Consider the following 26,741-nt stretch of genomic DNA (forward strand, 5'->3'; position numbering starts at 1 on the left):
GGGCCGTAGTAACCATCTGGTTAGTCTCTAGATTTTCTCACTTCCATCGGATGGACGGATGTTTCTTACCCTCCATCAAATTCTATGTTTCCAAGTGACTGCTACTGTTACTCATTGTTTCTGGTGATGATTACTAAGCGGGGGAAAAAGCTTAATGAATGCACCCTGTACAACCATGATCTAAACGTGTCTTAAAGATAAACTTCAGATGAAAAATCCAGCAATTTCGTCTTTATATCTGTTACTTTACACTATAGGTGATTGTCCCCACCTGAAGATTCCATGATTCCAAATAGTGACAAAAATTAGCATGCAAAACGGACTTTCCACTAGTCCAGGGGCGTCCAACCTACGGCCTTCCAGCTGCTGCAGGACTACATCTCCCATACTCCTCAGCCAGCCCCTTTGCTGAAAGAGCATTATGGGAGACGTAGTCCTGCATCAGCTGGAAGGCCTCAGGTTGGAAACCCCTGGACTAGTGGAAAGATGCTGGCCATTTTGCATGCTAATTTTTGTCACTATTTGGAATCATATCTAGGCACCGCAGTGTTTTTTAAATTAATTTCACTCTTTTGTTTTTCAATATGCATATTTGTTGAATTTTGCTTATTGATTGGGATCTGACTCAGTAACTTGAGGAATGTATGATTAATTTAGCCTGTGATTATGCACTATACAGAACTTTTTTTTTGTCTTAGCTGAATAAATTATAGATACCATGATTTATTGTAGGAATTACATTTACAGGGCTTTATCATCTAATCCCACAGCCCACCTTCCATCTAAGTGCCAATATCCTAAGTGCCACCAAAACAGGAGTTTGACAAAGGAAGGACAGAGAGAAGCTCTTAAGCACCCCTTCAATTAATACTCCATTGATCCTTTATCATCTGCTGCCATACTGGTTTAGTGTGTTCGTCCATGAACGTCCACCCCCTTTATTCTTTGCTACTATTTCTCTCACACTCCCATCATTCTTCAAGTACCATGTCCACAATCACAGTAACATTTCCTCTCCCCTTTTTCTTGTGCCCCAAGGCTCAGTTCTAGGGCCCCTTCTGTTCTCAGCCTTTCATTGTCAATACCCCCTTCCCAGGCGATCATGTAACGAACTGCCTTGATGGTGTCTGCAGGATTCCTAAAACTCAATTGCTTCAAAACCAAAATTCTACGAGATGAAAACAGACTGGAAGTAAATGGCGGAGTTTGAAGGGAGTGTGTTGGGTTAAAGTTTAATTTAAAATCACGGCACCTGAGACACCTAGCTCTGGACGTTACTAAGTTGACTTTCATTGCAAGTGGTCTCAAAGAAAGCAAAATAAAAAAGCAATTGTTTTTGGTAACAGATGTTTATTTATGCTGTTTTGGTGTCCTGAGATGCTGTGGCTTCTTCAGGCAGCTTTGTTAAAATCCACGTCCTTAACATCTCCAGTTCTTGCAGGTTAAGCTCATGGTACAGATTTGGAAAACTATGGAATGCAGTTGCCACGCCAACAGATTTTAAGAGTGTGTTGGTCTCTTCTCCCCATTTATGCAAAACAAGCGTATCGGCGCGTCCGTGGCACTGGAATAATTCAGGTGGTCTACATTTAGCTTCTTTAATTTTCTAAATGAAGAAATAAGAAAACCAACGTGTCATAAGATAGAAGATATGTGACAACAAGCATTGTTTTAAGAATTAACACAGACTACAAAGACTAGGGTTAGAATTATAAAGAGAGTTGACCACCTAATGCTGCTTTTCAGGGCCAAATGCACATTCTACAAAACGTGTAACAAATGTAAAATACTTTGTTGCAAGGAACATGGGCAGGACAGGAGCAGAACGGTGGAAATCGCTTGAAAATAAGTAGAGCATTGTAAAACATTGAGTGGAGTTAACATTGAGCACATGCCCTGTTCTCCCCTGAGGAACCCCTAAATAAAATGTAGCACCTTTGGTACACGTCAAGCGGGCTTATACAAGATTCCGGTCCAGTTGTCTAGAATGACTACAGTTGCACTGGAAAACCTTCTAGGTAAGTGCATGATTATTTCAATTCATGACACAACGGCAATTCTGGACCGTGATGGCTGACATTCTAAGACTACAGCAGCGATGGGCTGAACAGCTCTTGAACCAATTCAGTCACATTACCTGATAAACCTCGGAATCTTTATTGAGAAAACTAGAAAGAGCAAACACTCCCGCCAAGTCCTTGTTGTATCTGTAAGCTAAATGCATCGCCATGGCTCCCCCCATCGAGAAACCACCTGCAAAAATGAAACAAGAACAGTTGCTTCCACACAGCCCCTCAAACATGGCATGACCAACTACCAAGTCGACCTCTGAAAATGTGTCTACAGACATCGTACATTAACAAAGTGCTTTTCCCCCTTTCCTCATATACAAGTCAAATTATCAGTTACTGAAACCAGGCAAAATGTTGACCCTACTCACTATAAAGCGATGCTTCTATACAGCAGGGTCTCTAACTGGTGGTTCTCAGGCTGCTAAAGAGTAATTTGAATTACTCCACAGCCAGCCCAATAACGAGACATACCATCTCTAGAGGAGAGACTTGTTACAGCTCACCTAATGCAACCAAATAGAAATGATAATTATGAATTTACGTTTAAACCAAAAATAATAAAATGATGGAATGCATAAACCATACTCCTGATACCCAGTGGCGTATTTACCTCCCTCTCTATTGTAGGATTCTCAGGTACAATAAAACACACTACGCACCTTTAAGAAAAGGAGGGCCAGGATATGTCGTCATAACCCGCTACGCCATGTCTGAAAGTCTATGGAGGCTGTTCTGAATTGGCACAGTCTCCATAGAGTAAATAGGTTGTTTGGGGCGATCCATGATCTCCCTTGTAACTGGCTCACTGTGCAGCAAAACACCGGGGGGGCTTTATTACCCAAATGGGCATTCTGTCCCCTCTCCCCCAGGTTTTGTACCTGCAGCCATAGGCCAAGGCACGCCACTCCTAATACCCATTTCCCCCTGTAGTAGCATTCAAAACATTTCATGAATCGTAAGTTGCTTTCATTCAATCTATAGAATTTTCAGTTTATTCTTTGGGTTATAGAGCTACATTTTCTCCTCTTTTTTTTAAACATCCACCTTGTCACATGTACTTCAAACTAACGACCAAGAGTCATCACGCATTTCACTTTACAGGAATAAAAAACCCTTCACATTTATGACTTCAGTTTTCGTCAGGCTCTTGCGTCGGAGTGCATCGGGAGGGCAAACGATCCCATCAGCACAGCGTCGCCAGCTTACGATTCATGTTCACCGCAGCCGCGCGCATTTCATAGACCTCTTCTGCAGAACGACCTCCAAATAATAGAGCCACCGAAATCTCATTATTGCTTCTTAGAAAACCCAAGCTACATTTTTACATCCCGTTAGTCACGATCTGGCAAATAAAAGAGCAATGACTCACTAGCGATATTTTTTTACCATGCAGTCACCACCAGAGTAGAATATTAGGTAATCATTCGTTTTATGTGGTTAACGCTACAAAAGGAGAGGAAAAAAAAAAAACCTTGATACATACGGCTACCTCTTTGAACGTAATTTTCCGTGGAAAAGCCTGCAGTGTATCACTCAATAACATTACGGTCCCAAGGTAAAAATTGTAGTAAATTGTTCGGAGAGGGTGAATAGTTATAGCTTACAACAAAATGCCATGATTCACCGAGACAGTATTTCAGCGTCTAGCTTGATGTGATGCGTAAAACACATGCTTAAAAAGGATTGCTGGCCTTTTCTTCGAGTGTGCTCAAAAGAATAATATGTATCTTCCCTTGCATTTCTAACCCAAAAAAAATCTAAATAATGACAACATCCTTGAGAGTTATTGTTTGGTGTTTCGTAATGTCTTAACGGGAGGAAAGGTAATATCTTGGCACTGGACAAAGTTGTCTCCCCACCCCCACCTCCATCGATGACATAATCTCGCTGGTAGTCAGAATGAGCTCATTCCAATCAGACTGGATAAGGCTTCCTTCAACTATGGGGTACAGCTTAAAAATATATGGCAAAAATCGACCAAACAAGGATTTTAAACCAAGACACTTGATTATATTTATATTCTAATCTTCACAAAACATTGAGGGTCACTCCAGCCATCACTCGCACTTTTTACTCATTTGTATTGGTCCCTTTTCACCTCCCCAACTACATGCCTTGCAGGAGATGTGTTCGGCTGAACACATCTACCTACACGTGATATTCTCACCTAGAAACATGGGATTTAAAGACAGATAAGAGCCATGTAGCCATCTAGTCTGCTCATTTTTCCTGATTTAAAGACTCATTTCTTAATCCGTCATTAGTCTCGTCTCAGGATTGCTTTATGTCTATTCCAGGCATGTTTCAGTTCCCTCACTACATTACCCTCTACCACTACTGGTCATAAGATGTTCCATTAGATCTAAGCCTCTGGCCCTCTAGTTTATGACCTCCTATACTTGGTTAAATGCCCTTAAGTACTTAAATGTTTCTATCACATTTTCCTGCTCTCTTCATGTTGAGATCCCTTAGTCCTTCCTGATACTTTTTAAGCATGGAAACCATTCACCATTTCAGTCGCTCTCCTCTGAATGCCCTCCAATATAATTCCAGAAATCGGCTCTCCAGAACTGTACGCAATACTCTGGTGAGGTCCGACCAGACATCTGTAAAGTGGCAGAACCATCTCCCTCTTCCTTCTACTAATGCCTCTCGCTATACAACCCAGCACCCCACTTTTTTCATTGCTTTTTTGCATTGTCTGTTTACTTTTAGGTCCTCAGAAATAATTAATCCAAAAAACTTCTCTTCTGTTGTCATTATTTTATCAAGATCATTTATTGATCAACATTAAACTGCAGATGCCACACTCTCGATTATTCTTCAAATTGACTTAAGTCACTTTGAGTTGTTCCACCAAGAATGTCTACCCTGTTGCAGCCATTAAGATCGTTTGCAATATCTCGTATAAAAATATTAAGAAGTATTGGTCCCGGTTGTCCTCCCTGAGGTACATCACTAGTAAGAAGTCCGTCCTCTGAATATACACAATTATCTACAACCTCAACCATTGCCTTATCAAATAAACTATTTGAACATCCAAGGCCAAACAGTGCAATTCATTTATAAGTCGCCTATGAAGGACATTGTCAAATGCGTCACTGAAATCCAGTTATTCTATATATACTGGTCCTCACTGATCTAAAATAAACTAAAACAAGATCTCCATGCAGTAATGTCATGCTGTTTCTGATCTTGCAAAACATTTACATCCAGATACTTAGCACGATTTCCCAACTGCTAGGTTGCTTACTGGTCTGTAGTTGGCCAAGTCTTCCCTGCTAAGGGAGAAGTATTAATACGCTGACAACTTACCTAAAATGATTCTGTTCTTGCTTATTCCAGATTTTACTTCTTCCTGGATTAAGTTCGTGAGGACATGGCACATCGAGTCAATGGAATCAAGATTTTCACAGCATTCCATTGAGATTTTATATCGGTCAAACCAGACGTTGGACATTTCTCCCAGCATCGGTGAATACGGTCTGGGAAACAAAACACAACAATAATCTTAAATGTGACAATACCCTGGCTTCACATACAGCACCCCCAGTGTGTACAAGATGAGAATGTAGTATTGCCTCTTTATATACCTTTGGTAATATGCAGTAAAGTTTTAGGCTCCAAGCCATCGTGGAACTGGAAAGGGTTTGGAGACAGATAAGAAAACCAACTGCAGAAATTGAAGATCGCCACTATGTGCTTACTTACACTGGAGAAGAGACCTCCGTGGGGATATGATTAGTGTATACAGGTTTATTCAAGGAAAACCAAAACGTGTCTGGGGGTGTTTTTGCTCATACAACTTTGCATTTGACACATTAACATTCAGCGAAAGAACAAGATATTTCTTATTATTATTAATCAAGAGCAAAATATTGTTTATACAGTCAGGACAGTTAAGATGTGGAATCCCCCGCCAACTAAAATGATTGTGGCAGATTATGTGTAGAAAGAAAAAAGTCCGGAAGCATTTTTAATGAATACATATCTAATACTTTAGCACACATAATGCTGATCCAGGGAAAAATCTATTTTTTCTTTTTTTATGTCACAATTGTACATGTTGTGTGTACTTTATGTATTCCGAGGCATGATGCTGCCAGTTCTTTTTGCTTCATTTTTTATGTATTATGGTTTTAGTCAGGATTTTGACTGGTCCTAATAGGTTGAAAACCACATTTTCCAGAATTAATGCTGCTTGGGTAAGAGCGTGTAGAAATCTATGCCTTCCAGTTGATGTAAACGCTATGTCGTATTCATATAGTATTGAGAATGTCATAGAATGACATTAAGTAATTATTTGGAAGTAATAAATGAACCAATGTAAAGACCACTAGAGCACAATGCTTTCTGGAAGCAGCATTTGAACACAGCTATTCCAACGTGGCCAACCATTAATCAAGGCTCTTGGGTCTACCTTTCTCGCTGGCTATCCCCCTACATTTGTTACTGTCAAAATATTGAAAACCTCAACATTTGTGAACCCAGAAGATGGAAGTGCCTTTATGTGTCAACCATGGGCTTCCGCAGGGGAGGCAAGAGGTGGAGAGATCCAGGAGTCATAAATAAAATAGACCGCTGTGTCTGTCTGTGTACCGTACAGGTGAGGCTTCTACAGCATCAACCATGACGATCAAAGACGTTGGTGGTGCCAATGCGCCATATCATTCTGGTGATGGGGCCGAATTCTTCGACAAAGAAGAGTTGGGTAACAAAAAATTCAATTAAAACCAAAATAATAATAGGATGTTAGCCAAATGCATAGATGGTGCGAGACAGGGTTCACTTGCTGACCACCACGTTGACATAGGAGAATGAATTGGGAGCAGATGAGCCTGCACTCCAATGGCACTCAAAGATCTTCACATATATCACTACAAGGAAAGGAGAAGAAAACCTTCATATACGTAAAGCGATTGAACGAGGTACAACAGAAGTATATTAAAAAAAAATAAAAAAAAGAGATGTTGGGTTAGAGGCTTACATGTAATGCCAGAGACAATGTCTTCAATGACACGGTGGTAGATGAATGGAACAGCCACCCAGCAAAAGTGCTAGTGGCCAATACAGCGAGGGAATTTGAACATACACGGGATAGGCATATGGCTCCTGAATCTAGGACAAGACCAATGAAGTTCAGCAGACTACGTATGTCAAATGGCTCCTACCTGCTGATAAAAGTGAAGTTTTTAGGTTTCCTCTCTACTTACATTTAATTATTTATTTTTTTCTATTCCTTTGCGATGTATGAAGGAATATTTTGCATTTCAGCGACCGATACGCTAGTCACGGAGGATCACTCAAAAAGGCATCGGGACAAAGAACAAACAGGCATGTCCGCCTACAGACTTGTGAAGGTACTTTGATTTGGGATTACTGTCTTACTGAATACATACCTTTGATACAAGATTAGCAATCAAGCTACGAACACACGTGGAAAGATCAGACGCGCTGGCTGAAAAGGGAATAAGGTTTCTGATCGGGGAAGAAACCGGAATGTTTTAGGAAACATCTATTAAAACAAATGCATTAGATATCTGGAAATCTTTCCGGTGACACGGCCTGGATCGCGTGCCAAGTTGTTCATTTGTCTTGGGTTACAAACAAAGGGTTCTTAAATCCTTAACCAGCCTCTTGGAAGAGAAGGAACAATTTCATGTGCTTATCAATCTCTGGATGAACCCGATCAGCTTAGAATCCTCTATCCAGGCAAAAAGCTTTGACCCGTTTAGAACCTTACAGAAAGCTTTTAATTTGCCTACATTTGAGCTCGAGTAAGAGGAAGTTTCACATGAAATGCCGGTAAGAGGAAGAACGCATTAATAAATGACATCTGTGCCTCTTAACACTGCCTGGTGACGTTCCAATATTTTAAAGGAACCATCACAAAATCAAATAGTTTTGGGCTTTTTTAGGACTTTTTCTTCATCCTAAGCATTGACGTTATTATTCTAACATTGGGCAGGGTTCTAACGTTATTATTCTAACATTGTGCAGTTACTGATGGGATGTAAGCAACACTGTTACTTTCACTGATCGCTAAGCTGCTGCAGACCACCAGAATTCCGCTGCCATATCAATCCGCATTAAAAATGTACTGTAGATTGGGGGGGTATTGTCCATATTCAGCTAAAAGAAATAAAAAGAAGGCTATGTAGTGTCCCGGCCATTGGCTTGCTAAGCATGCTAGGAGTTGAATCAAACCTTTCGCAACAATAAGTGTATTTGTAAAACATAATCACATAATGTGCAAGGAATCAGAAGAAAATGTCCAGAAATATAAATCTAGCTTCATAAGCCTCTGATTGTTTAAGTTTCATGCAGTAAACGCAGCCGTATCTTCACAAACTTTTCTCTATTTGTGTGTTGGTACCAAACTGTGGCAGGCATTAGTCACGAGCATCTGTTTCATGTCAACGTGGAACCGCACGGAGCTTATCAGGTACAGGGGGCTCAGACGTGATTTTCCATGTGTGGTTTTTTCACTCAAAACACAGGTATTATTTCTCGCAATGTTTTATGCATAGAGAAGACCTCGCGCAAAGAAAAAAAGAAACATTATTCAACGACTATAAACGGCTTGAGTAGCCTGTGATTTGAAAAAAAGAAAAAATACAGAACCCAAAGTGTAAATAAATATAAATATTATATATATCCATATTCACAGCACTCTTGCTTTAAATGTTCTCTTCCCCGGTGCATTCAAACAGCAACGAAATATCCACCAATATTCACTGGTCTTTAATCAATAATAAAAAATATTTTATTCACATAAAAAAAAAAAAAAAACATTGTTATCAAGGGTCTCCGTGGGGACACACAAGCTTAAGTTCCAAAAGATCCATGTTTTCCGTGAAAACATCATGCGGTGCTAACATAATTACGAAAGGGTTTCTAACAATCAATTAGCCTTTTAAACTTGGATCAGCGAACACAACATGCCATAGGAACACAGGAGTGATGGGAGTGATAAAGGGCCATTGGAACACAGGAGTGATGGGAGTGATACAGGGCCATTGGAACACAGGAGTGATGGGAGTGATAAAGGGCCATTGGAACACAGGAGTGATGGGAGTGATACAGGGCCATTGGAACACAGGAGTGATGGGAGTGATAAAGGGCCATTGGAACACAGGAGTGATGGGAGTGATAAAGGGCCATTGGAACACAGGAGTGATGGGAGTGATAAAGGGCCATTGGAACACAGGAGTGATGGGAGTGATAAAGGGCCATTGGAACACAGGAGTGATGGGAGTGATAAAGGGCCTCTGTAGGCCTATGAAGAGATTCCATAAAAAATCAGCTGTTTCCAGCAACAATAGTCATATTCAACATTAACCCCGTATCTGCTGGATTTCTGATATCTCAGGCTGAGCTGGCCTACATTCCGCTCCACTTAGTTATATAGAGCAAGCATTTTCTGGCCAGTGAGACAGAAAGAGAGGGACTGCTTGGGTGGAGGTGATTTAATTGTAGTTTGGGTGATATAGAGAAGTCAGTAGCCTCGAGATGTCGATGATGGGGAGGACTGATCGTTTCTTTAGGACTGGGCTGAGTATTAGGAGGTTCGGTTGTATGCGTCTCTGCAAAAAGTATAGTTACAATTCTAATACAGAGACAGGTATTGTTTGTGTGTGTGTGTGCGCGCGTGCGCGTGCGTGTGTGTGTGTGTATGTATGTATGTATGTATGTATGTATGTATGTATATATATATATATATATATATATATAAATAATCAATATTCTTTCATAGAAGGAAAATCTTGGGAGTAGAAAAAAACCCATAATTTAGGCGTCACTTAAATGGTTAACAGTTTTTGGATTAGCCACTAGATGGTATCGATGATTTACGGAATGGATTAAAAATACTTAACCCAGTTTATTTTCTTGTAAAGGAATCGACTGACTTATAATGTTACCTTGACCGTTCAGTGAGGACAAGTGGTTTAGGATTCCTGCAGCTCAGAAAACTCACTTCTGTGTCCATTTAAATTCTAAACGTCTAGGAATATCAAGTACGCTTAACAAGGTGCATTAATAATGCTATTTTTAGTCCGTCAACAACATTTAGCATTCCCAGAAAAACAGTAATGTACTATATTTTGCTGAAAGAAGACTCTTTTGGTTTGCGAGAGATCCAATTGGTGATACGGATCAAAAGGAGAAGGGAAAAAAAAAAAAAAAAAGGATCTCCTTACAAGCCAGTAACTGCACACCCAAAAATTCTTCTAGAAACCACAAAACGGGGGCTTACAGGCCTGGATCACAGTTTATTGGTAGAGAATGTGGAGTGAATACGTGAAATAGTAAAAACAGTCTCATTAAAGCGATAGTTCGTGATGTGTTTCTTTATGTAAAGATAAAGTGTTAGAAATCGGAGCGTCTATATTCAATAAAAAGGCTTCTGCACACAATCGGCCACGGAAACCCTTCAGCTGCCCTTCATTGGTTAATGCCAGAGGAGCCCCTGCCGTCAACCAATAGAGTCGCTCTGACGGACCTTTAAAATTTAAATCCTGGCGCCAAAGGGCCCTTCATTGGTTGACGCCAGAGGAGGCCCCTGTCGGCGACCAATAGAGTCGCTCTGACGGACGATTAAAGTCCTGGCACCAAAGCTGCTGCATACTGTTACAGCGTTAACCCTGTATTAACCAGCAAAATAAAAAAAAAAAAAAAAAGAACAAATATTCGCCAGGAAAGAAGACGGGAACGGGCAAATATTTGTAGAATACGAAGGTTTTTTTTCACCAAGACTTGGCGGTGCCCAATAGTCTACTATTTACTATGTGTTGTGATGTTAACGTTGTGGCTTACGTGATGTCTCTGCAAGAGAAATTACTTTGAAATGTATAAAAACATGCAGTTTGTGCACATGGGCAATCGCCCTAAATGAAGGTAAATGCCATGTAGATGAATGACAAGTGAGCCCTGAAAAACCAGACATTACTGGCCCTTGATCCATACCTTGAGAAAAAGCCTGTACTGGGGATAGCCTTAAGGGTTTCTAATGCTCTAGAGGGTGAGAAGCTTAGATGTAATGTAACGCTTTACTTTACAGAGAGGGAAGTAAATAAATGGAGCAGCCACCCATCAGAAGTGGTAGAGGCTAATACAGAGAGGGGGCAACATGCAGACCAACGGCTGATTAAGGTTTGAGTCTTTGCATCAGATAACCGATGATCTGCCGTCACATTCTATGTCTTATATTTATACGAGTGATAAAACAGCTAAAAGTAAATCGAGTGATTAATATCTCTCTAGCTGGTAATTGGAATTGGAATTTGGCTACGAAAATATTTGCAAGTTCCTGGCATGTTTTGGCCTGGAATTCACACTTTTACGGCCCTCTGAGTTTTACCAGCAATAAAAGTCAGGAGGGAAGCCCGTGGCCCGCATCCCAAACTCGCTCCAACCACTGCCGGGATTTACTGTGCGGATGGCGGCAGCTGGAAGCACCAGATTCCGTTTCCAAACACTCGCTAACATCAGAAACTCCTGCTTGCCTGCCTGCCTTGGAAAGGCCAATAGATTGGTTTGCATTTTCTCATTTATGGGAAGAAGCAAATAAATGAATCACGCTCGTCCGATCCAAGGATTGACAGTAATACAACGTACAGCAATGAGAAGACATTCGCAGACGTGGGTCAAGCCCGTCAAGTATCGGACCGATTCAGAAAATTAACCCTTTCATTGTGCATATCTGAGAAAAGTATTTTTTTTAACCATGTATAGCTGATGTCATCATATTATAACAGAGATAAAGACAGCAATTCTATTAGTTTGGCTTGAATTCACACAGGTTGCGAAAAAGTTTTTTTTTTTTACTTTTATATAGGTTAAAAAAAACCCAAAAACCTGCCCATATGAAAGTCACGTGAGGTTTGTGAAAATCACATACAAGGAGCCTTAAATCATTAAATCTCCCTGGTGGCTGTATGTCAAACTAAAATTAACACCCAAGGAATTTAAGCAGTAGTCTAAATCAGAGTGCAATTGCCCCCTATCCCCCTTGCCAGCCCACTTTGATGCCTGCCATCTCTCTACAGGTACAGGCTTTGTCATGAAGGGGTTAAACACACTAGAATGAATAGTTATTATATGGATGTGACTTGAGGACAGGTCTGAAATTGCCCCATTCTGCCCATGTGTCCTTCAGAGACGTGTTTTTGGGTGCGGTGATTGCCATTATTATTATTTTTTTTTGCCGTATTGAAATTCAGATGTGACTTAAGGTTACGAAAGAATAAAAAAAAAAAAACTTTTACTAAAATGAAACTTACTGTGCTGGAGCGGTCGGGAAGATCACCTTTATGTGTTTGAACGCTAGATCTTGCTTTAAGATTTCTCTGATCCATGATTTTATTCCTTGCCCTGAATCACCTGAAAAAAACACAAAGACTATTAAATATAGACTGGGTGTAAAATAAAGACGTGCATTTTTAGTTAAGCAGATAATGGGTGTTACATGATCAAAAATACTAAAACTTAACTTAATTGCCAGAAAATAAACAAATTAGAATAAACTAATAAACTAATAGTAGCTCCGTGTCTGCTATAAACTGATGCCTTAGTATATATATATATTGCTGTGACTACTCTGTTTATGACCGGGAACTGGATTAGCTGGCCAGTTGGGTAGTGAGGGAACACTTCGTACAGTCTCCGATAGCATTTGTTTTTGTGTTTTATTTGTTTGCCACTGTGAAGCACAGGACGGTGCACCTTAACCCCTTGGTGACAACGGACGGTCCGGGCATGTCACGTGAAAACAAATGGTTAACAACAATTGACGTGCCAGGACGTCATGACTTCAAGCTGGTGCAGAAAACGATCTACGTTCGCTTTCTGCACCCAAACGGCGTCGCTCTTATTCAGCAACATCGAGATCAGCATCAGGGGCCATGTCTGGCCCCTCACCAGGGCGCCAACATCCGCCATACACACCCGTTTTAAAAGAGTTTAGGAGGTGATCAACGATCGCCTCCTAAACTTCAATGGTGTTGCTGAAATGCCTCGATAGTGAGGCATTCAGCGGCACCGAACACCCACCCCAGGCCGTGCTGTGACCGCTCCGTAGAGCGGTCACAATCGCCACTGCGAGTGATTTTGTCACTCGCAAGATGGCGGCGCGCCCTGTAAACAAAGCAGAATCTACTTAAACGTTTTTTTCATTAGCTTTTATAGATGAGTGAACTTTTTCAAGTAAAAGCCAGTCTTTTTTTCTAAATTGTTTCACCATATTTTATACTTGTTTTACAACTAAATGTGCTAGTAAAAAAATATAAATTGTTAAAATAATAATCACAGAAGCGTGGTGTTTTGATGTGATAAAGGCACGTTATCAGTCACTGACTGCTGAATTTCTGTTTCGCTTTGATAGGTACAGAAAGAGATTCAAACACGTTGTACAATATAGGTAAATGAAAGGCACACCATGTCAACTATTCCTCAATAGAGTTTAACACAAATCGGTAAGGCAAGCTAACACACAGGGTCACACGGACAACGAGGGCCCCCTAGCACTTTAAGGCCACCGGCCACTCAGTTTGCTGCTGGAGGGGCAGATCAGGTACGTGTGTGGTGCTGTTTTCCAAAGTGGGGTTGGCTTGGACTTTGGCTACACATTTATAGATATATATATATATATATATATATATATATATATATATATATATATCTATTACACACACACGCTACTGTTAACTTTGGAATCACTTAGAAATCTCCTTGCTGTGCTAACATAATTGCAAAAGATTTTTCTAACCATCAATTAGCCTTTTAAACTTTAAATGTGGATCAGCGAAAACAACGTGCCATTGGAACACAGGAGTGATGGGAGTGATAAAAGGGCCATTGGAACACAAGAGTGATGGGAGTGATAAAGGGCCATTGGAACACAGGAATGATGGGAGTGATACAGGGCCATTGGAACACAGGAGTGATGGGAGTGATACAGGGCCATTGGAACACAGGAGTGATGGGAGTGATAAAGGGCCATTGGAAAACAGGAGTGATGGGAGTGATACAGGGCCATTGGAACACAGGAGTGATGGGAAATGGGGGGGCAGGGAAGTTAAAATGGGAAGAGATATATACACAAATACAGTTTCAATGTAAAATGGATGAGGGATTTTACATTTGTAATGGTAAACAAAAAAAAATAAAAATGTAAAGATACTCGGATCGGTGGATAACCCATGGACGCTCACATTAGCAAAAATACTTTAATAATATGGAAAAAGTAAATGCAAAATGATATCTATATAAGTTTTTGATAAATTATAAAGGATGAATGAGATTAATGTTATAAAATAAGAACACCCTTCTTCCTTCGTTACTCCCTCGCATCTTCCCTCTCTTCCTTTTTTTTAATCAGAGGGAGGTGAAAATCTAATAAAAACGGGAATGTCTCTAGGATTAAGGTTATATCAAATGTAACCGTCCATTGTATTAGTATCGTGGAGTTATGTAACGTACACAATGATTTGAAATAATTAATTTATTGTCATTTACAAGCATTAACCCTGTCTGCGCTGGATTTCTGATCCATTTCATGTTATTTTAATAGACAAAAGTTGTGACCCCCAAATGGTAATGTATATTATTTTTTTAGTAAACAAATAAGCGTAACAATGTTGTATACTAAAGAACTTTTGAAATTCCGAGAGCAGAGATAGGATCTCGAAGCCACCCAGCGACGCGAGGCCTGATGAAAACTGACAGTCAAATTATACAAATAAAGCGCCAACTAGAAATCAGAGAACGGAGCGTAAAATTGATTACGAAAAATATCGTTGCGGTTATTTGGGCCTTTGGCTGGGACCGTGAAATTAAACATACAATATAATCTTCTCCTCGCATTTAGTAAAACTGTAAACAAATTATTTCGGAGCGGAGGAGGGTGTTCTCGTTTTGGGGATTAGTTTACGGGTGAAAGCGGCTCTGCTGTCCTGGGAAAGAAAGAAACAGAAAACAACTTTCTAGAGGGTTTTTTTTTATGTATAAACAGAGATTACACCAGAATTTAAAGCATTTGGGGTAATCCTTGCCAGGGTTTAGTGACAAATCTCTGAAACGTCTTCATCATTCATCTCAGATGTAAAAAGAAATTGTGAGATCATGGCTATTTGTATGATGTCACACATCCACCCCCCACCAATTGAATAACTTCCGAAAACACACTGCAGCACACCACCCCCTACACCCCCTCTTTATGGCAATTCAAATGAAGTCCTGCTTATGTGATAAAAGCCATTCCGCCATAGACTTTCATAAGTCAGAGTGTCCAGCTGAGTGATTAAGACCGAGCCAGTCTACTTGGCTAGTCTCTCTTGTTCTAACATTACTGTGTCGGGGATCTCTTGTATCATTAATAAATAATTGAAAGTCTAAAGTTAAATGTTCTATATGCTGTAAGGTGCCGCCAATAAGAGTTGAGCAGGGCACAGACTCCACTTCCCCTTAATACTTCACCAAACTTATAAAAACTTTACATATCATAAAGCCATAATTATTTGTGTATACGCACTGGTAACAAATAGCATGAAATGTCCCAAAGAACTGACTGGAGTGGCTACTAGGGGGAGGAGGTAGTCAAAAGAATGTTATATTTGTTCTGCCTCTTATGGTGACCAAGTTCCCCGCTAACCAGGCACTATATCCTTAATTCCCGAGAGCTTTGCATATTGTGTATCAGACAATTTCTATCATTCTAGGTATCCGCCTGTTCATGAACTATCGCAAGCATGACTAACGCTAAATTAATCACGGGTCAGAAATTGACAAGACGCAACAGATGCAACCCGATGCCCAGACCAGAATGTTTCACGGTTAATAAGAACGCAAATTAGGGAACTTAAAAAGACTCACATGGCCTCATAAAATGAAGCAAATGGGCTAATGGACGTTAACGGCGCTTTGCTTGTTAACTGTGAGTTAACTGTATTTAAAGGGGCATTCCAGCCATCTCATATACTATATACTTGAGAGAGAGAGAAAAGGAGGAGGAGGGGGAGGGAGGGATAGAGAGAAAAGGAGGAGGAGGAGGGGGAGGGAGGGAGAGAGAGAAAAGGAGGAGGAGGGGGAGGGAGGGAGAAAAGGAGGAGGGAGAGAGAGAGAGAAAAGGAGGAGGGAGGGAGAGAGAAAATGAGGAGGGGGAGGGAGGGGGGAGGGAGAGAGAGAAAAGGAGGTGGGGGAGGGAGAGAAAGAGAGAAAATGAGGAGGGGGAGGGAGAGAGAGAAAATGAGGAGGGGGAGGGAGAGAGAGAAAATGAGGAGGGGGAGGGAGAGAGAGAAAATGAGGAGGGGGAGGGAGAGAGAGAAAATGAGGGGGGAGGGGGAGAGAGAAAAGGAGGAGGGGGAGAGAAAAAAGGAGGAGGGGGAGAGAGAGAAAAGGAGGAGGGGGAGGGAGAGAGAAGGAGGGGGAGGGAGAGAGAGAGAAAAGGAGGAGGGGGAGGGAGAGAGAGAAAAGGAGGAGGGGGGAGGGAGAGAGAGAAAAGGAGGAGGGGGAGGGAGAGAGAGAAAAGGAGGAGGGGGAGGGAGAGAGAGAAAAGGAGGAGGGGGAGGGAGAGAGAGAAAAGGAGGAGGGGGAGGGAGAGAGAGAAAAGGAGGAGGGGGAGGGAGAGAGAGAAAAGGAGGAGGGGGGAGGGAGTGAGAGAGAGAAAAGGAGGAGGGTGAGAGAGAAAAGGAGGAGGGGGAGGGAGATAGAGAGAAAAGGAGGAGGAGGGGGAGGGAGGGAGAGAAAAGGAGGAGGAGGGGGGAGGGAGGGAGAGAAAAGGAGGAGGAGGGGGGAGGGAGGGAGAGAAAAGGAGGAGGGGGAGGGAGGGAGAGAAAAGGAGGAGGGGGAGGGAGAGGGAGGGAGAGAGAGAAAAGGAGGAGGGGGAGGGAGGGAGAGAAAAGGAGGAGGGGGAGGGAGAGAGAGAAAAGGAGGAGGGAGGGAGAAGAGAGAGAAAAGGAGGAGGAAGGGAGAAGAAAGAGAGAAAAGGAGGAGGGAGGGAGAAGAGAGAGAAAAGGAGGAGGGAGGGAGAAGAGAGAGAGAGAAAAGGAGGAGGGAGGGAGAAGAGAGAGAGAGAAGGAGGAGGGAGGGAGAAGAGAGAGAGAAAAGGAGGATGGAGGGAGAAGAGAGAGAGAAAAGGAGGATGGAGGGAGAAGAGAGAGAGAAAAGGAGGAGGGAGGGAGAAGAGAGAGAGAAAAGGAGGAGGAAGGGAGACGAGAGAGAGAAAAGGAGGAGGAAGGGAGAAGAGAGAGAGAGAGAGAGAGAAAAGGAGGAGGAAGGGAGAAGAGAGAGAGAAAAGGAGGAGGAAGAAGAGGAGGAGAGAGAGGTGGGGAGAAAATGAGGAGAGAGAGAGACGGAGAAAAGGAGGAGAGAGAGAGGGGGAGAAAAGGAGGAGAGAGAGGGGGGGAGAGAGAGAGAGGGGGAGAAAAGGAGGCGAGGGAGAGGGAGAGAGTGAGAATGTGTATAGAAAGCACTACCATTGACTTTAATGGGGGCACTTCCCTATCACCTATTGGTTGCTTCAAGCAAAAGCAGGACCACAGAGGGGGTGTTGCATTACGGCTCTGAAACTGCAGCTTCTCTTGCAGGTAACAGGCTATTTTTTTACAGGTTGAAGAATGTATATTAAAGTACTTTAATACTTATTGTTTGTGGAAGAGGTTGCATGGGACATCGGGGGTCTCTTTATTGCGGTCTGATTCTTTTTAAAGGGGCAGTTTAGTGCCCCACCAACGATCAATGTATATTAAAGTACTTTGTGAATTCTAATGAACCCCGTCACCCGTTATCTTAAAGCTGCTTACACGTCATATGCATTAAAGTGTATATGACGGCTGGCGTGTGCCTTCACAACCCACAATCTATAAAACGAGCTTGGATTTTATTCAGTAATCACGTGCAACGCAAATAGGGAAAATCTGGTCACCCCACACCAAAATACCCCAGTAGAAAGTCAATTAACATTCTACCGATACTGTGTGTACATTATATATGTATATACCCATAATTGGTATATTACATACATTACTGTATATATTACATGCTGTAAATATTGCTTTATAAATATTATATATAACACACGCACAGTATATACAGTAACACTCATACTCTGCCAAACGAAACTATCGGATGGCAGAGCATGCTGGGAGTTGTAGTTCCCAGTGGAACGTTCTTATCCCTCGTCTGCTGTCTAACGACTGCGCACATCCTGCCGGACCAACCACACAAAAGGGAAGACGGAATCCACCTGATCCGTGCAGGAAGATCACCGAAGCCGTGTGTTTCCCAGCCGGGGACACTATGCACCTGGAAAGGACACCGGGAGCCGCCATGGCAGGCAGGTGACTTCCTGGAGTGGGCGGGGACAGCGCGTGTGCGCTACTTCCGCTTCTGGATGGCGGCGTCCCACCTGTTCCTAGGCTTGCGTGCTGATTACGCTCTTATTGCCTATGCGCTCCCCAGACCCCCCAATAATTCAAATGTTTAAATAACATATAATAATATATACGATTTCCCTTTCCATTGTTCCCTCATAGAAAACCTGGTAAAAAATGAAAAATCCATAATAAGGGGAAAATGATTTTGATGCCGCACAAAACACAGAGGGGGTAAAATTAGGTACTCAGTGGCGATTGGGTCATTTTAGCCTGGGACCTGCCATCGGTCTCAATTCATATAAAGTAAAAGATATAATAAATAAATAAAAATAAAATACCATGATCCAATAAGTACTGTAAACCTACTGCTGCCCACCCTGTGTATGCGCCGGGGCTTTTGCTCACTATCTACCCCCCCCCATTGCTCTAATAGCACCTGTTGGTATAATTGCCGCATCCGCTATTCATTATTCTGCATCAGACAGCAGACTGATTGTTATATCACAGCATGGAGCTCGGCATTTTACACCCTTTAATAATGTTTTAACTATTTATGTGCCTCGTACAAGGCTATGGTAAAATAAAAATATTATGCGTATTCAGCAGGCTGATCTCCAGCAACTCTCATGATTCTCATCCAGGCTTTTGAGCAGATGATGACTCTATAAACATCACGGGAGCTGAGATCTGATAACAGATGAACCCCCTGATCGATCTTTGGTTCGGCCAGTAAACGCGAATAAAATAACCATTTCTTTGAGACGAATTGTACGGCTAGCATAACCCCCATTTCTATGACGTCAGTGTTATTATTTTGGGTGTAATGCACCAAAAACATGTTTTTATAAGACTGGAACAAAATTCATACATTTTAATCAGCGTGGTATGAAATTTGTATAATTTTAGTTTTTATTAAAATATATATATATATATAATATATATTATATACTATTTTCTATGAACATTTTCTATGCAAAAAAAAAAAATCAATATAAATATAAAAAATTCTAATATACCTGCAATAGAATAGAACAATAATGTCGGGCTTCTTGTTCCACTCCATATATTTTTGGCAGCTGCATGAATAGTAATCCGGTTTGAGGATTACTACCGAGCCCTTGTTTTGCTCACCTGTTCTAAATTAATGAGGAAAAAGGGCTCACACAGCTGATTAGGGGGCCTTCATTTTTGGACCAAAAAGCTAAAAGTAGGGTGTGTCAGGAAGGCTTTGCAAAGACTTAAGCACGTAGTGGGCACGTAGTATACATTTTAGGTTGGAAAAAAGACGTACGTCCATCAAGTTCTACCCGTCCTTCCTGCTTTTGATCCAAAAGAAGGCAAACAAAAACACCCCAATTAAGCTATTTTTATAATTTTGCTGGTTAGGAGGGGGAAAAAATCCTTCTTCACTCTAAAAGGCAATCAGATTTCTCATTGGATCAAGAAGCTCTAAAATATTAATGTTATGTTCTATGATTTATAGCCCTGTATGACTTTTTTAAAACTATTTTGGGGAAAAATAGTTGTATTTTATATTGGGAAAACGGTGTAGCCGTCCCAAATGTAGTCAGGGCTGGGGAAATGTTTTAGGGGCAGTATATAGAGGCAGCGCTCTAGGGCAGTGGTGCAACAACCCTAGGCCTAACTCTGTAAAGACCTGAGTAGAATCATAAAGAAAAATCAAAAGCCCTCAAAAATATGGTAAAATTATTATCATCATCATCTCAAACCAGTCTGCCCATTCTCCTCTGACCTCTGACATCAACAAGGCATTCTCGTCCGCACAACAAAACGGATTCCAAAAACTGTACATGTTACAGCACATGTACTTAACTTTTAATATAGGCAGGGGTGGTACAATAGGGGGTGCAGCCTGTGCAAGTGTCTGGTTGTCTGTGTTAGTGTGAGTGTCTGGGTGTGTGTGTTAGTGTAAGTGACCTCACAAGATCAGGCTCTGGATCCGCATATGGACAGAAGCGCAGCACAAATGTGTCGGCTGACTCAAACAGGCTTCAAAGGCAACGTCGTGCGAGGACCACCACTGAATGCTGCCCCTCCTGGAAAAAAAGGCAAGCAATCGGTAAGGGGGTATCATAGGGTCTAGGGCAGCAATACAGGGCATGGGGGACAATAATACATGGGCTGTGAGGATATTTTATGAGCTGTTTGCTTAATACAGGGGATGGGATGTACATTATAAGGGCTAAGGGAGCGATACACGGTCTGGGGAAAGGGCCAGATTGTCGATCACTGGGCAACCCTGACACTTTAAGGCCAGTGGCCTCCTAAAGACATAAATGCAGCCAACGGATATGTCAGGCCACACACTATGCTCTAATGCTCGCATAGCATAGGTCTGGGCATCCCCAGCTGCATGCTGCCGCTCCCGATCTGATGCTGCCGCTTCCAATCTGATGCTGCCGCTCCCGATCTGATGCTGCCGCTCCCGATCTGCTGCTGAGCAGTATAGAATGCTGATGACCAGCAGCACATCAGACATTTTTCCAGATGGCCTGGCTGGGGGGTACAACACAGAAGCTAGGGGGCAATACAGGGACTATTCACAAAGCAGAGAACCAATAAGAGAATTGTAGGAGAATTTCAAAACTGAGGCCATAATAACGAAGTTGGGAAAATCTCCAATTCAACTGTTATTCCAACTCTGCTATCTTGGCCTCAGTTTTACAATTTTCTTGCATGTTCCTTGAAATTCTCTTCAGTTTTTCGCTTGACAAATAGAATCTACAATGTTTTATGTTTAAGCTGATGATTTAAATAAAAAATACATTTTGTATTCATTGTTTTTATTTGTTCTGCTTGTTTTATAATTGCATTTATTGTGGGGGGGGGCTAACAGCTTTCCTGCTCCAGGGCCCTTATAAGTTTCCACTAGTTCCGCCAGGGTGTTTCCCCCACGTTTGCCCAAAATAAGATCTATAAACATACCAGAAAAGCAAGTACTACAAAAATCATAGCAAATAACCAAAACAGATCATATGTCTTGCAAAGGACAAGAAGGCAAAAAAAGCAAAAACCGTAGGACCTCCAGGTTACCATTCCAGGGGTCATGCATTGGGTGATCCTACATTGTCTTGGAATATAATTTATTAAGAAGAAAAAAAATCTATTCCTTCATTTACAGTTGAATATTCTTGAAGATTGAGAATCCAGAGCAGAATTACAAAATAACAAAAGTTACATTGTACCATAGACAACATTTTCTGTGAAAATCACTTTTAAAAATCGTGTTTTTTTTAAGCATTTTTATTTAATAAGTTTAAACAGTCTAACATATTGAAATTGTTAGTTAACCAATTAATACTGTATGTGAGTAGAAATTGTAGTAATACACATTGATTAAAGTCATTTATCAAATCCTGCGTAGTACAGGCGAGTACAACTCATTGGAAAGCGGTTCGGCGTTTGCCAACATTAAACAAAATCAGCTGAAATTTTACTACCTGAGGTCAGTGTTATGCAACGACAAAGGAATTTGTCAAGTGCCCAAAATTATTAAAATCTTTGACAGCTACAGTTATATATTTTATTTTGACTTAATAAGAGAACTGGCTCTGGGGAAATATGTGCACTGAAATTGGAAACTGTTTTGAGAAAATAAATCATAGAAAATGACAAACATCCACCACACAATAGCAAAGAAATTATTATTTTTTTTTATTTTATACAAGGTGAGCAGGAAGATAATTTTTTTTACTGCCAATAATTTTAAATGCGGTTATTTTTCAAATCATAACACATATTTTCAGACTGTTATATGGGACACAATTGACAAGTTTACATTGAATTAACCCTTTAATGACAACTGTTTCTTACTAGTAGTACAAAGTTGCTTTTTAGCTGTAATAGCCTTCTTTCTCATTTAGTGCACCCATACACCTTATATATTGTTTTTTTCTGGACGTGCAGGGCTTTCTTTAGATACCATTTTTTATCATATCATCTAATTTGCTATAAAATTATTATTATGTAAAAATTATAAAATATGGTGATTTTTTTTTTTATTAGAAATTTTTTTTTACTGATCTAATGAAAAAACCTGCTAAATAGATCAAACCAAATATTTTTGAAAACTAGACACCCGAGGGTATTTCAAATGCTAGTATTTTAACTCTTTCCATGCATTCATTCTACCACCAGCCTTTGCCAAACTTTATGGTAGTCATTTTTTTTCCCCACACACAAACTTCAGGTATGAATTTACCGCTCCTGGTATACGACACTGTCAAACAACACCCCACACATACGTGTTCAGCAACAGCAATACCACATTTGGCTTTGTTGGGTTGTTTGGAGGATAATAGGACACATTTGAGATGTGCGCATTTTTCAAATTGGAATTTTGACATGTTGAAAATGCTGCCCCCATATCCTATTTGGGAGATCTTTGAAACCAGCCAATTTAATTAGGTCCCTTAACCTTTTGAGTGCCAAGGGGCCTGGGGACATTTTTACTCCTGAAAACACTGGCCAATTTCCGCAGTTTTTGTATAGTTATATTTAAATAACAACCTTATAAACAAGTTACACTTTAGGTAGGGAAATCTACATACAATCCTGGGGCTTAAAAACACACACCTTCACTTGAACAGGAGGCTCATGCAGGCCGTGAAGACACAAAGCAGCCTGGATATATGTTGTTTGGAAGCCTTTTATTTTGCCCTTAAGTGGAGGGATAACTAAGTGGCAGTGAGGTTTTGTTATACATTTAACCTGTATATTTTATGTCACTGAATGCAATAGTGTTGCATACTTTTTATGCTAAGAGGAGGAGATGCTGGTGTTGCATCCAGCAAGGTCCACTCCGTAGAATAATTAGGGACACAGTTATGCAGTTCCCTGTGAGTTGTAAGTGTACAAATATGTCAGAATACAAAGCCACAATTTTCCATCTCATTGATTATACAATAGATACCGACTAGGGATTAAAGCCACTAGGGATAAGGGTAATGGCTAATTGGCTGTCCATTCCAGGGACTTTTGATAAATGTCAAAACCACTATGCTAGAACGCATAATATTTTTGTCAAAACGTTTTTTAAACTCCTTTTTCTTTGTGAAATTACAGCAGGGACATGCATGTTGTGAAATGGATAGAAATCACACTTGAAGATTACAGAAGCTTTGCAGGCTATTACGTGCCACTCAGAGCCTAAGGACATTTTAGTCAACCATTACTTGACTTGTAGTTCCAAACCCTTGGACATAGGACCTCTGAGGAGCCCTGGATGAATTACATTAGCCTTCATGGATGCCAAAAGTCTATAGAAATTTTGGGGTCCTCTGGACATGTGCCTTCTCCGAATCAGATATTGTTTGCAAGCAGCCCATCACCAAGGCCATTCCTAGTTGCATTCAGGGCTCAAGGCAACTCCACTCTTGGGAAGCTCAACTTGCAACATTGTGACAAATATACTTTTCTTTCCCAGTTGGCACAGGTGGGAGACTTTGGCCATCCTGATCCCCGGACATTGGGCGGTTGACCTTTTTTTGCCTATGCACGGTTACTCCTTCTACTGGAGTTGCCAAAGTTACTGAGGGTATAAATGAAAGTTATAATCTCCAAATAAATGTTGGGAAATACTAATTTAAAATTGATCCACATTTAAGCAAATTAAAATATGATTATGGATATGCTATGATGTATTTATAGATCTCCATACCCGAGCGATGAGCAATTAGTTAAAATGCTCAAGCTAATGGCAAGAAAAATTGCAGTTTAATTAAACCTAAAGGTCATGAATCCTAAATGATTTTCTTTAGAAATCCATGACATGTTTCCTATAGGAATGCTTTTGGGGATTTTATTAATATTTTGTGTTTATTTTTATATAGTCTATGGTGTACAGTAACGTATTCTGTGATCTTCACTTTACTCCAAACAGACTGCACCTGGCCAGTAAAACCTCTATGTGTTTTATGTTGAGCACAGTTCATGCATGTTATATACAATAAAGTTAGTTGGAGTATAATTTCAAACGCAGATTTCCCTTAGAATGAAAAACATAAAAAGAAAGGAAAATCGCTCATTCTCCCTTTCTCTCTCAATGTATTTATTTATATTATGTCACTTATCATTTGGTGGACATATGGGCATTGGTGTGGGGGACGTTGAAGGGAACAGGTGTAGAATGGGGGTAACGCGGACAAAGCAGGTGTCGACTGATGAAAGGCAGGGCATGGATGTGAATTGTACAGAGTAGAGAACAGTCAGTGGGTCCAGATGCCTTTTTTAAGGTTTACGATGCCTCTATTATCCTGCAAAAAAAACCATTCTCTATCAAAGGAGAACTATTGCCATCACAGCCTTTAGCATGACTAACTGAATTAACTAAAACTACCTATCTACATCAGCAGTATTGCAGAGGTAACGGAAAGGGGAGGAATGATGAGACTAGGCTTAATAGTGCTCACTGATTGCAAAAATGTATATTTTTCAAAAAGCAAACAGCCAGGCTATTTTACAAGGGTCTTTGTACTACTTTTCATGCAACCTCTTCCCCAACAACCAGGTCCAAATAATGTCTAAATAAAGTGGCAAACAATAAAATTGTCTGCTTTTTTGCACAGCCATTTAAGGGGCAAATGTAGGTGCTTCTGGTAACCCCCCCAAACTCTGTTAGTCCCCAACTACTGTAATACCCCACACTTGTATGCTGAGGCCAAAATGCTTCCTTATATACTTCACAACGCTGTAGTATATGATACTCTATTTTTATATACACTATCGTTCAACAGTTTAAAAATGTCCTTGTTTTTGAGAGAAGAGCACATTGAAATGGATCAAAAATCCAGTGCAGATAGGGTTAATGTTGTAAATATTGTAGCTGGAAATGGCTGATTTTTAATTGAATCTCTTCATAGGCGTACAGAGACCCTTTATCACTCCCATCACTTCTGTGTTCCAATGGCCCTTTATCACTCCTATCACTCCTGTGTTCCAACGGCCCTTTATCACTCCCATCACTCCTGTGTTCCAATGGCCCTTTATCACTCTCATCACTCCTGTGTTCCAATTGCCCTTTATCACTCCCATCACTCCTGTGTTCCAATTGCCCTTTATCACTCCCATCACTCCTGTGTTCCAATGGCCCTTTCTCACTCCCATCACTCCTGTGTTCCAATGGCCCTTTCTCACTCCCATCACTCCTGTGTTCCAATGGCCCTTTATCACTCCCATCACTCCTGTGTTCCAATGGCCCTTTATCACTCCCATCACTCCTGTGTTCCAATGGCCCTTTATCACTCTCATCTCTCCTGTGTTCCAATGGCCCTTTCTCACTCCCATCACTCCTGTGTTCCAATGGCCCTTTATCAGTCCCGCCACTCCTGTGTTCCAATGGTCCTTTATCACTCCCATCACTCCTGTTGCTCCAAGTTTAAGTTTAAAAGGCTAATTGATGGTTAGAAAACCCTTTTGCAAGTATGTGAAAGCAGCTAGAAATATCCCAAATTTTTTGTATATATATATTTATTTTTGGATATGTGAACAGCACAGTGGGTTTCTAAAGTGTGTTCATATTATTACCACTTGGGAGTGTTTTGTAATGTTAGAAGCACTTTTTAGATACTTGTCTATCACAATGGATTCCAGGGGAAAAAATATATTTAATTTATATATTTTTTCCTTTTTTTTGTTTAGCTTTTAGTATTTTATTATTAAACTTCAAACATTTTCAGTGAAATAATTATTATTTCTAATTTGCCTCGTCACAGACATAAACTGTCTCGTTGTCCCAAATGCTCCCCTCAAAGGCTAATAGCCATCTGCTCTGGAGGTATTCCCATGCAGTTTTGTTAACGCAACAGCCGCAGTATTTTCAAATGTTGATACTATGAAAATGTAATGTGATTGGATTTGGACATGAGCTTTAAACAGACCACCCTTTTTATTTATTTTTATGCCAGTCAGATCACACAGCCTTTGGTAGAATGTTGAAAATATTCAGGATTTACATTTCGAGACATTCCAACATGTCACAAATATCTTTCTCCGTCTCATTAAGAATGAATGCGATCTCTTATTTCTTTTTTTACGCGGGATTTTCTAGAGCACACTGTAACTGCGCTGAAGAATTCTAATAGGCATGCAATAACTCATTTTTGTGTGTGTTGATTGTTTCTTGGATTATAACAACAGAGGTTCAATGAAATCCAAAGAAAAGCCTTAGTCTCCTGGTGGAGAAGTGTCGAACTCTAGGCCTTGAGGACAACAAACTTGACCAGAGTTCTGGATAATCCATCTGGAGCTGAAGGCCGGCGCGAATCAAAATGTTTGG

General features: G+C 40.8%; 1 protein-coding gene across 1 annotated transcript; it reads right to left on the bottom strand.

The window, feature by feature from the left end:
• Window positions 1–1,330: 1,330 nt before the first annotated feature.
• Window positions 1,331–18,441, bottom strand: LYPLAL1 (lysophospholipase like 1). Its single transcript, XM_053459037.1, has 5 exons — window positions 18,316–18,441; window positions 12,356–12,455; window positions 5,388–5,557; window positions 2,138–2,253; window positions 1,331–1,606 (listed from the first exon to the last, which is right to left on the bottom strand). The coding sequence occupies exons 1-5, from the start codon at window positions 18,398–18,400 to the stop codon at window positions 1,355–1,357; spliced, it is 723 nt and encodes a 240-aa protein (XP_053315012.1). The 5' UTR covers window positions 18,401–18,441; the 3' UTR covers window positions 1,331–1,354.
• Between the last annotated feature and the right edge of the window lie 8,300 nt (window positions 18,442–26,741).

Source organism: Spea bombifrons, chromosome 3 (assembly GCF_027358695.1).
Source record: "Spea bombifrons isolate aSpeBom1 chromosome 3, aSpeBom1.2.pri, whole genome shotgun sequence".
NCBI lineage: Eukaryota > Metazoa > Chordata > Amphibia > Anura > Pelobatidae > Spea > Spea bombifrons.

Excerpts from the sequence above, each read along its gene's own strand:
- LYPLAL1 (XM_053459037.1), bottom strand. The coding sequence starts at position 18,400 with ATGGCGGCTCCCGGTGTCCTTTCCAGGTGCATAGTGTCCCCGGCTGGG. Across the intron at positions 12,456-18,315 it reads GATCTTCCTGCACGGATCAG|GTGATTCAGGGCAAGGAATA; the intron begins GTGGATTCCGTC and ends TGTTTTTTTCAG. Across the intron at positions 1,607-2,137 it reads AAGATTCCGAGGTTTATCAG|AAAATTAAAGAAGCTAAATG; the intron begins GTAATGTGACTG and ends TTCTTCATTTAG.